General features: G+C 35.3%; 1 protein-coding gene across 1 annotated transcript; it reads right to left on the minus strand.

The window, feature by feature from the left end:
• Positions 1–1,310: 1,310 nt before the first annotated feature.
• Positions 1,311–2,258, minus strand: LOC129562767 (olfactory receptor 4F3/4F16/4F29). The gene has a single exon (XM_055436192.2). It carries the CDS (start codon positions 2,247–2,249, stop codon positions 1,311–1,313), a length of 939 nt encoding a protein of 312 aa, XP_055292167.2. The 5' UTR covers positions 2,250–2,258.
• Positions 2,259–12,835: the final 10,577 nt, after the last annotated feature.

Raw genomic sequence — 12,835 nt, forward strand, 5'->3', positions numbered from 1 at the left:
TCTGGAAATTTTCCGTGGAAATTATAACTCATGTGTTTCAAATTAAAAATTAGAAAGTATTTTGAGCTGAATGACAGGAAACAAGATATGTAAAAAATTATGTAAAACAGTTAAAGCAGTGGCTTAGAGGGAAATTAAGACAACTAAAATCTTGTATTAGAAAAGAAGAAAGGTCTCATTATGAATGACTATGGTTTTTCCCTAAGCTAGAAAAATAAAGGAGAATATAAACAATAAAAATGAAAGTTAAAAAAGAGAAAACAATAGAGAAAAATCAATGAAATGAAAATGGGAGAATATCAAGAAAGTTGAAAAACTTCTAGCCATGCTGATAAGATAAAAAAGAGGAAAGACAATTTAGAAAAAAAATTTTAAAAAAAGAATGAAGATACAAGCTACCAAGAAACACAGTGAGAGAGAAAATCATTGCAAATCTTACAGATATTTTAATTAAATAGTAAGGAAATATTACAAAGAACTTATTCCAAAAAAATCTGAAAACACAGATGAATGTAAAAGCTTCTTAGAAGACACAAACTATCAAAAATCAAATTTCTAGTTGAAAACATTTCTTCAGAGAAAACTCCTAGCCCAAATGACTTCACTGGGTAAATTCTATATTTTTAAGAAAAAAATCATATCAATAGGGCATCTAAAAAACCTACAACTAGCATCATATTTAATGATGAAAGACTGAATGCTTTTTTCAAAAGAGTAATAACAAGTCAATGATGTCCAATGCAACCACTTCTATTTAACACTGTACCATTTGACTTTCCTAAGTGTAATAAGGCAACAAAAATGAATAAATTAAATCCACACCAGAATAAAAAATGAAAAATGTCTTTATTTGCTAATGAAATGCTCATCTATGAAGAAAATCCTGATTAATCTGTAAAAAACTAGTAGAAGTAATGTTTTGCAAATGTGCAGGACATAATGTTAATAAACGAAAGTCTGTTGTGTTTCTATATATTAACAACAAATAATTCTACATTAAGCCCCAAAAGTACAATTTATAACCGTATCAAAAATATGGAAATTTTAGGATGAATATCAAAATAAGATATGCAAGTCTTATTCAACAAAAACTGAAAACACTGCTGAAAGTAATTAAATGGGACTTACATAGATAGAGAGGTATCGTGTTTAATGGCTCACAGGAATAAATACATTTGTCATTTTAGAAATAAGTTACAGATCTGACAACACTCAAAGCACAATTTGATGCTTCAAATTCCTGATCTAAAATACCAAAGACAGAAGCTTAAAGCTACCTTATGGTTAGTGAGAAGACTTTATCACATCATTTATGAAATCGTCCCATGAATCACTAGTTGTTTGCATACTCTCTTCATTGCTGCTTTCATCTTTTTATTCCTGAATGTATAAATAACTGGATTCAAGAAAGGAGTGAGAACCGCATCAAAAATAGCAAGAAACTTGTCCATTTGGGAATTGGGGTGTGGCCACGTATAGACAAACATGGTTGGACCAAAGAACAAAATAACCACAGTGATGTGAGCTGACAAAGTGGAGAGGGCCTTGGATGAACCACCTGAAGAGCGTTTCCAAACAGTTAATAGGATGAAGATGTAGGAGATGAGGAGTATAAAGAAAGAACTAACACAGATAAACCCACTATTGACAGTGACCATGAACTGAAGTCTGTAAGTATCTGTACAGGCCAGTCTGAGGAGCCGAGGAAGATCACAGTAAAAGCTGTCCAATACATTAGGACCACAGAAGGGCAAATTAACAATAAATGCTAGTTGGAACAGTGAGTGGCTGACACCAAGGGCCCAGGCAGCAGCCAGAAACAAAATGCACATCCTTGGGCTCATGATGCTCAGATAGTGGAGAGGCTTACATATGGCAACATATCTGTCAAAGGCCATGGCTATGAGCAGCACCATCTCCACCCCACCAATGACATGGATGAAGAAGATCTGAGCAATGCAGCCTCCAGATGAAATGACTTTACGCTTTCTGAAAAGGTCATAGATCATCTTGGGAGAAGTGACAGAGCAGGCTCCCAAGTCAATGAAGGAGAGGTTGGCCAGTAGGAAGTACATGGGGGAATGTAAGTGAGGATCAGCGGTCACAGAAAACACAATGAGGATGTTTCCAGTCATGCTTGCCACATAGAGCACAGAGGAGAACATCAGGAGGAGCAGCTGGATCCCCCATGAATGAGTGAGTCCCAGAAACACAAACTCAGACACCACCGAGTGATTCCCTCCATCCATTGATCCAGCCAACAAGGCTGCCACTGAAATATTGATAACTATGAAAATGAGGAGGAAAGTGTGATTATGGAGAAGATAATTTCTGATTTTTCAATGCCCTCATAATGAATGAAAAGTATGTAATTATCCAGTTCATCAAATATACAAAAAATAATAATAATTAACATTATATCATCACAAAGTGTGTGCTGCAACATACTTCAAACATCGTCAATACTTACACTTCAGTGCTCTGCTCTCAAATTAACACATTACCCAAGAACAAAAGATTCATGAGTGTCCATGACTTCATCAGCTCTTTAAATCTCTTCTGATACTGATTATTTCACATTTCCAAAATATCCCATCATGCTTTTATATATATCTCATAATCCACTTTTCTCACAATTTACAAAAAATAGTGATGAGAGGAAAACATTGACTGGTCAATTGTCACCTGGAGTGAATAGGACATAAGACATGAATAGATACTGAATTAGGATAGCCTGTAGATTAAGACTAAATAAAAATACTAGGTTATGTAAAACTGGAAGCCCTGCAAGTACAACAGGAGAGGATAATATGCATATTCTAGTAAATAAAACAAACACAGTTTTCCATCACATTTTATCATGTCCATGGCTATTCTGGGTGCCTCTAGTTTCCACATAATTTTTCATGGCTACAAATATCTAACTAAACTGGACTCAATACTCAGTAAGGCTTTCATAATGGAGCCTACATACAGCAGCTAAGTGTGAAAGGCTTTTTCCAGGCCTAATAAACGTGTGTTTGAGGGATTTCTGCAGTTTCTGCTAAGGTATATTCCTTAAGTCACAGATGATGTAAAAAATCTCTGAAAACATTTGCTTTCTGTCCATACATGTGAAGGTACTGAAGTCAGCACTTGAAATAGTTGAGATATTAAGTTGTAATTCACCAGTGCCTCAGTTTGTTGTTACCTTTAAGTCCACTGAGATCCCTCTATCCTTAAAAGTACTCAGTACCGCCTGCATGGTTACCTCTTCTAATGGTTGATACTATCCTGCTTACTTGGCTTGGAAATCGGTTCAGATATTTAATCTTAAAGGCAATTTGTATTTCATACTTTCGATTTACAATTATAAAATAAGAATATCAAATATAAATCACATTTTAAGAGGGCAAATAAGTTTTTTTTTTGATGTTAAATCATACTATATATAAGGATAAGGAAATGGCAACTCACTCCAGCATTCTTGCATGGAGAATCCCAGGGACAGAGGAGCCTGGTGGGCTGCTGTCTATGGGATGGCACAGAGTCTGACACGACTGAAGCGACTTAGCAGCAGCAGCATACTATGTAAAACATGACACGGAATTTAGTACTTTAATACATATAGAAGTTATATGTGAGGTGGAGAGTGAGCAGACAATAGTGTTGTGTTTCTCTGTGTCCAGACACCCATCTCCATCACTCCCTATCATAGAAAGTAGTCCCTGAACATACCTGCTGCTGCTGCTGCTAAGTCGCTTCAGTCGTGTCCAACTCTATGCGACCCCATAGACGGCAGTCCACCAGCCTCCCCGATCCCTGGGATTCTCCAGGCAAGAACACTGGAGTGGGTTGCCATTTCCTTCTCCAATGCATGAAAGTGAAAAGTGAAAGTGAAGTCGCTCAGTCGTGTCTGACTGTTAGCGACCCCATGGACTGCAGCACACCAGGCTTCTCCATCCATGGGATTTTCCAGGCAAGAGTACTGGAGTGGGGTGCCATCGCCTTCTCCTGAACATACCTACTAGAAGTTAATTATTTTCAGACCTAATGAAAAGCAGTAGAACTGCTATACTGATATCCATTTTTTGAGGTACAACTCTAGACCTTCTCATTCAAAGGGCCATCTGACTGATGCCCTCATTCATCCCAGTCTGCAAACCTGACAGAGGCTGTCACTATGTTCGGACCCCAATTCTGGGTCACCACCACTGGCATGAATGTCTTTCTACTCTCATCTGCATACACTGACTACCCTATCACAAACCAGTCCAATGGTCCACAATCTCAAGGTGCACAGTGTTACCATAAACCTGAGGCTTGGAGTAGTGGGCAAGGAATGACCACTCTCTCCTGCTCATGAGGGCAGAATCAGTAGGGGAGAGGACTGATAGGATGGAGGTACGTGGGAAAGTGATGAAGGCATGGTGGGGGCAAGATGGAGGCAAGAAGCTTAGCAATTTCTGAAAAACCTTCAAAGCTTTGATGAGGAAAAGAATATGCACTCAGTGTGGGTGGAAAGTTTTCACGGAATTATTTATGGGCCCTTTTGTCCAAGTTGATTATCAGTCGCATGAAAAACATGAGACCCCCAACCAGGTTCACACAACCAGAAGAACTGGGGACCAGAACCTGGATCTCTTGACTCTTATTCTGAGAAAGATAGACTCTGGAGAAAATTATCAAGCAAAATAAAAATCCACAAAACACTATTTCCAAACAATGCCCATTATTAACATTAAATTATATAATTAGTGTAATAATTAAAATAAATTTAAAAAAATAAATTCCAGATATAATTTAAAAATAAATAAATAAAATATATAAAGTGAGTGCATAGTTAAAGATTATTTGACCAGTAAAATAAAAAATTATATTTGGGAAAGTGATTATTCACTGCTAATATATTTCTGTACTGATGTGTCTTCTTTGCTGGTTATGCAACTGGTCATTACAACTGTAAAACACTTAAGTTGTTGTCTCTAAGACCTTTCTTTTGGTCTTCCTAAATTTTATTATCCCTAAAAAAGGTCAATTAAACTCACTAGCTATAATGTAAACATACTAGCTATTATTGTCGATTTTGTTCCTAAGAACTTGTTTTTTTTTAACCAACTCCTGTAAATCAAAGAGCTGGGGAAACATTCAAAAAACATGAACACATAATGTGGATATAACACATGTCAAGTGAATAGCAAGATAAATATTTGGAATGTGTTTTAGACATTCCATAATAAGAGATTACTAGTGTCAGCAATAGCAGATGGGGAAGGCTGCTCCCAGGGTATAGATATTGATTTGACTCTCTAAGAATTAGTGAAAGCTAAATAGAATAGAAAGAAATACCTTGAATCAAATAATATCAAGGTGCCTTTTAATATTACCTACCATTATTCATGTGTATATAGTTCATATTATATACCCAGATACATACAGAAGTCAACAAATAGTTCTCAACTGTAAGGTTATATTAACAACAGCCTTATTAAAGCCACTACTACAGGTCAATGATCTTTATTATTCTTTTTGTTTTATTCTTGATTCTCTCCACCATCTTTTTCAATTGTTTCAACATGCTTAAGGGAAAGTTTCTCATTTAAAAACTTAAAGGAATCATGACTAGTAGTCTCCCACTGAGAAGACACCTAAGGCTTTACAACATATTTCTCACTGGGATTAGCTAACATTTCATCTCCATACCTACAGTCAGCACTCAACTTATTTTCAGGAAGTATATGGAGTAATCTGAGATGTATAGTAAAGTAAAACAGAGAGAAAGGAGAACAAATAAATTTAAAATATTTAAAATATCTTAAAGATTGGATAGAGGGGAAATTAGAAAAGATGTCAAAATGACAAAGAAGCAAGAGGAGAAAAGAGAAAAGCACATCAGAGTTCAGAGAGTACAAAATACTGTAGCCTGTATTTCTGAGAACCCAGGTCAGTTAAGGAGAACATCACCCTCTCACCTTTAATTCACTGATTCAGGGCTGCTTCTGACTTTGCAACATTGGAATGTGTTTAAGGAAGACAGATGCTTCTATCACCTGCCCCGTCAGGCTCACAAAGTTTCTATGAAAATCACATGTGATAATGAATGGACAGGTTGCCTTTTATGCTGCACAATGATATACACATGTAATTCACAGTAGAAATTCAACTCTTATTATGACTTGAGGAATCTAGCATATACTAAGCAGAAAATGATGTACAGGACAATACACAGCAGATATATGAAATTCTCTCCATGTACATTTTCTGTACATTCTACTATCCCAGGAGGGCTCTCTGCCCTGTCAGCTTCTACTACTGCAGGTTAGAGTACAGTTATTTTCAACATGTGGTTCTTCTATATCATGGATTTATCACATGGATATATGCTCATATCTAAAGTCCAGAAATAATTTCCAAATTTTCATCTCTATCTTCTTTAGTCCTACAAATACAAACCTTCACAAATTTCCTTTCATGCCTTACAGTAGAAGAGTTAATCGCTTGGGCTCTAACGTCAATCAGGATTTTTTTTTCTTTCATTGAGGCTCAGTTTCTCACTTGCTGTGTGAGAATGGCAAAGTTATCTGACTTCTCTGGGCTTCATTTTTGTCATTATTAGCAAGGAGATAATAATACCTCCCTCGCAGGGTGTTGTGAGAAATAAATGATATATGTATGTAAACATACCTGCCTCAGTACCTAGCACATAGTATGATGCAATAAATAGTACTTATTATACAGTAAGGACTATTTACATCATGGCTTTCAAAGATCGACAATATTCCCGAATATCTGAATCAGTCATTATTCTAACATATTGAACCTGGACCTTGTTTTATAAGATTTTATGTCTACACTTGTACTCAATCACTTAGGTATATTTCCCAAATAATTGTACTCTTGTGGTGAGATATTAACCAAAGACTGCCTGAGGGATGCAGGAAGCAGCTTAGTGCTCTGCTCAGCTGTGACCATTTCACTACTGCCATCCCCATAATCCAAAGTCATAAATTTCAATTCCTCACATTAAAAAAGTTAAGATTTTCCTGACCACTTCAGACAATACTGGATATTTCTTTAATGTTTAAGGATAAACGTGAGTCAAGAAGGAAGAAAGGAGAAGGGCAGGTGCTTTGAGGGATTTCTAAAGGCTGTGTCCATCCAGGAGCAAATACGCATTGAGCTGAGGCAAGGAAGCCAAACTATACAGTACCAGTTGTTCAGGAAAATACAATATTCTCCAAACTGCCTTTTTCAATAGGCATTCTTTAGTTTTGACCTCCAATTTAACTGTGCAATTTGAGAAAACAGAGGTCATTTAGGTGCATTATAAAGTCAGATGTTTACTTAAGACCAAAGTCTTATGTTTTATTTTCATTCTTAATTTCTCACTTATTTATGTGCTAATTTAAAATGGATTTGCTTTCTATGTGCCAGGTCTCAAGAAAGGCCAATGTTGTAGAAGTTCAATTCTTATCTAACATGTATATAACCATACATCATTGTGTGATGAGATCACAGACATGGAACAGACTCTCTAATACATGAGAAGAGTAGGGAAATTAACTACAGTAATGAGAAAAGGCAGCACAGCAAATGTGACATTTCTGTATAGCTTTAGAGATGGTAAATATTATAATACACAAACATAGGAACTAAAATTTCATTTAAAGAAGATGGTCCCTTGGATTGCAAAATCAAGCCAGTCAATCCTAAAGGAAATCAACCCTGAATATTCATTGGAAGGACTGATGCTGAAGCTGAAGCTCCAATACTTTAATCACCTGATTCGAAGAGGTGATTCATTGAAAAAGACTTTGACACTGAAAGATTGAAGTCAAAAGAAGAAGAGGATGGCAGACAATGAGATGGTTAGATAGTATCACCAACTTAATGGACATGGATTTGAGCAAACTCTGGGAGATAGTAAAGGACAGGGAAGCTTGGTGTGCTGCAGTACATAGGGTGGCAAGAGTCAAACACAACTTAGCAACTGAACAACAACAACAAAATATTAAAAGTAGGAAAGTTTGGTATTCATTGAGTTAACAGTGAAGCATGCAGTTTGTCTACAGCACAAATGTTGCTTTGGAGAAGAGGAGAAAACTGGTAAAGGTTAGTTTCTGCCCAACACTGAGAACTAATCTATTTTAGAATCATTAAATAAGTGTAGAGAGACAATGAAGGATTGGGAGCAAGGAACTGATAATTATTTCAGTCATTAGGGAAAATACTCCAACTATAACTGGAATAGGTCAATCGAAGGTAAAAAAAAAAAAAATGGAGGTAGGGAATCCCTTAAGAAAATTATGAAATAAACAGATCAGGGAGGCCATGGAGAAGCATCAGGACTACACAGTTTTATCTATAAGAATATAAATACAGAAGACAGATATACTGGGAAGTAAAAAGCAAAGGAATTGGTGACTGGTTAAAGTTGATGTGAACATGAAAGAGAGAAATCAAAGATGACACCAAGATGTATGCATGAATAGAATAGTCATGGATTCATTTTTAAAAAGAAGATAGCTGGACATGGAATTTGTGATGATGGAGAAAAGAGAGATTATCATATTTACATTAAGCAAGTGCCAGTTTCACATGCCACACTGACCGTGTGAAAGGAAGCAAAGGAGCCAATGCGCTAGGCAGAACAGTCATAGAGACAGGAGGACAACTGGCTGTGAGCCAGAGAAGCCAAAACACAACAGTGAGTCAAGAACGAAGGATGAAAACAGAACAAAAGGAGGGAGTCGAGAAATGCTATTAATGAGATGTCCAGGTTGAAATATCAGACAGGATACATGGAAAGAAGCACAGATTCAAGACATAACTGTATAGTAATCCATGTCACTGTAATAAATGAATGTATAAGAGTGAATAAGTTTTCTGAGGGAAAGAGTATAGAGGAAAAAAATAAAAAGGAAAGAAAGCAAAGATCCCACCATGTAGAACATCACACTGACAGTGTGAAGGAAGCAAAGGAGCCAATGAGCTAGGCAGAAGAGTTGGCTGTGAACCAGAGAAGCCAAAACACAACAGTGAATCAAGAACGAAGGATGAAAACAGAACAAAAGGAGGGAGGAGAGAAATGCTATGACAGTGAAGAAAGGGGGATGATAAAAGAAGCAATATTAGAAAACTGAGATATCATCTGACATAAGTTTCTACTTTGCAACTGGGTGATTTCAGCCTAGTATTTCATAGGTACATATTATAAACATCAAATAGGTTCATTAAGGTATGAATAATATAATAGATGTGATAGAGTTATTTAAGATAGAGTTAATGAAAGGTCCCCTTTAGGGGCTGGATAACAAAGATTGCAGAGAACTTACAAACTACTCTGTTGTAACACACACCAGCACCAGCAATGTTCAGCAACTTGAAATCAACCAAAAAAACACTTCAACTATTAGGGTGAAAAGGGATGAGAAGTGAAATGGCAAGTAAAGAAGGAGGTTACAAAGATGTAAAAGGTCCTGGTAATTGGACAGTACAACCAGTCAAGACTGACCATAAACCACAAGCCAGAAAGAAAAGCACATGAGACCAAAAAAATAAATATTTTAAAATGAGGACAATCACTTGGGAAACTTGTAGTCATACAATAAATTGAGTCTTCCATGGTATTCTTCTACGACTTTATTATCATTCTTTGAAGTGTTGGTGTGTACTTCCTCTTATACCCAAACTGCATACACGTGAGTCTTCTTCATGAGCCTAATTTCTGATCCATTCTCCTTCTCTAGTGCGAGCAGAAAACTGCCACAGAGGAGGTTAACATCACCACAAGCTGAGAAAAACTCAGTTTTTGCATTCCTGGAACAAGAACCTTGGCTCAGTAATTTTCTCACTATGGATTTTATTTTTGTCCTTCCCACCTACCTGTTTTGTCAAGGGAACTAAGAGAACAGCATCATTAAGAATTCACATACATATAGTTCTCCCAGAATCAAACAGATCCTATGCAGTATCATTACAGACACACAAAAATAGTTATATAAACAGTCAGAGCAACAGCTAATTACAACCCCAGGGGTTAGTGACCAAGTGATGCTGCAGAGATCTGGGAATTATCAACTATGGTCATTTTGGTTTCCCACTGTAGCCAAGCAGAGATGCTGCTAATGAGGAGAAATGAGACATTCAGGTTTCTTATGACAAACAAGTACTGATCATCTTTTAAAGCTACTTTAAATATTTACTTTATGATGATTAAATTTGAATTCCAGACTAACATTTTAAATCGCACTTTAAAATGTTGATTATCACAATAATATTCAACTTAAACACAGAATATATTAAGAAGTATGAAGATTATTACACAGCAATAAAACCATACAATATTCCATGAAAAAGAAAGTGGAGAGAATATATAAGGAAATGAGATTTAAATTTACTTCAAAAATAATACTTTAATATGTATTCTATTGAAGCCCCAGAACCATATTGTGAAGCAGATATAATTGTTACCACATAATCTCAGAAAAATTATTGATATTATACAGATATTATAAGGTTGAGCTATATGTGAATTTAGGACTTTCTCAATTTTTTCTTCTCTTTCTTTCCTAAATTATAGAAAAGTCAATATTATCCAATACATTCATGAAGCACAGGATCTTGAATCCAAGTTTCAGGCATGCATAACAGATAAAACTGTAAGTCAACCTCAACTGTGTAAATAAATTCAGAGTTTCAGTCTAAGATTCCAGTCTTGAGATGCTTCTCCCTCTCTTTCTTTAAATAATGAGATGAAATATAAATGTGAACTCCATTCTTACAAAAACCGGGAAATCTACCTACAATTCCAAGGCATGACATGTAAAGTAAACTACATGCCATACAAATTGAAATAGGACAAGAATGAACACCAAAAGAAAATGCATGCCTCTAAAGATCTTGAATCAGTCAGGAAGTTCAGCAGTCTTAAAAAGAGGTAGCTATGTTGAGAATAAAACCAGTGATCTTCACTTTGAACAGCAATATCAGAATGTGTGAACCCTCACATTAGAAGGCGATGGGGTAATGAAACTTAAAGAGAAAGATACAGATACAGCACCTTTGAAATAGTTAGGCCATGTGTATAGCATAGCAAGAAGTGGGGGAAAGCATCCAGACGCTGACAATTGCCATTATAAAATGAGAAGAAACAGACAAATCAGAAGATATATGATAAAAATTAACAAATATGACTCCACTCTGAGTCGGTAGTTAGACCAGCAGCTCAGGCTTGAGTCAAAACAAATGAGAGGTATTTGAAAACAAAATTTCAAAACTCAATTGCCTTCTATCATATATCACAACCACCCCAACTCCTCCTCTTTCATGATATCCATTCAAATATTTAGTATATTAATATATTAATGATGATAAAATTATATTTCATAGTATAATGATTCTATTATAAAATAATGATGACCTGTGTGAATATACTTCAATAAGAAAGAAAAGGGGAAATGACATAAGATATAGAGTAAACACATAATAGAAGGTTATGCCATGAAGTAATGAAAATTATAAGCAAATTTTCAATGAAAATGTAAAGATATCTTCTTTCTGAAATGACATTTAGAAAATATGAGTCAATTAAAATAAGTGACAGAAAATAGGAAGTGACAAAAAAGAAACTGGAAATTTCAAGAAGTAAATAACAAAATGAAAGTGTGACAGAAATGAGGATCACTAACAGAAGAAAAAAGTGGGAGCTTAAATATTCTAAAAAGAAAAAAAGAGCTTAAAAGAATTAAAGAAAAATATAGATTAAAATAATAACCAACAAATTAAAAATTAATGTTTCTTAAAAAGAGTTCATAATGTTTAATATAGAAATTATTCAAAATAAAGCAAAAGAAAACTTCTCCAAAACAAAAGAAGCATTGAATTTACAGACTAAAGGGCTTATCAGAAACTAGGGGGGGCGGGGAATATAGCATGGGTCACATCAAGGCAAATTCAACTAGCTATCAAACCTCGTGTGCACAAAATAAAGAAACTTAAAAAAAAAAAAAAGCTTAGGAAACAGAGATCTCATGAGGTCTTACTGAAGAAAATAGAGAATAAACTTCACTTTTCAAAAAATGAACAGAAATAACATGGTAATAGTAAATTGTGAAGTTTATTATTAAACAGCCCTGGAAATCCTGGGGACTATGGTTAAAGAGCAGAATACAAATATTACAAACTATGACAGTATAAAGAGCAGTTAATTACATTTCAGTTATATAGCAATAAAACTGGAAAATATATTTGAAAAAATAATAATTATATTAGTATAAAAATTAAAAACAAAAATATTTTAATTGAAATATTCTGATTTCTTTTTTTTACCATTTATTCTTTTTATATAGTTTTAATTTTTTTATTTTATTTTTTTATTAGAGGCTAATTACTTTACAATATTATATTGGTTGGTTTTGCCATACATTGACATGAATCTGCCGTGGGAGTACATTTGTTCCCCTCCTTGAGCCCCTCTTCCACCTCCCTCCTCCCCATATCTTCCCTCTGGGTCATCCCCGTGCACCAGCCCCGAGCATCCTATATCATGTGTCGAACCTGGACTGTTGATTCGTTTCACATATGATAATATACATGTTTCAATGCCATATTCCCAAATAATCCGACTCTCACCCTCTCCCACAGAGTCCCAAAGACTGTTCTATATACCTGTGTCTCTTTCGCTGTCTTGTAAACAGGGTTAAGGTCACTCTCTTCTAAATTCCATATATATGCATTAGTTTACTGTACTGATGTTTTTCTTTCTGGCTTACTTCACTCTGTATACTAGGCTCCAGTTTCATCCACCTCATTAGAACTGATTCAAATGTATTCTTTTTAACGGCTGAGTAATACT

Source organism: Moschus berezovskii, chromosome 9 (genome assembly GCF_049115385.1).
Source record: "Moschus berezovskii isolate FMDL1 chromosome 9, NW_MosBer_1.0, whole genome shotgun sequence".
Taxonomy (NCBI): Eukaryota; Metazoa; Chordata; class Mammalia; order Artiodactyla; family Moschidae; genus Moschus; species Moschus berezovskii.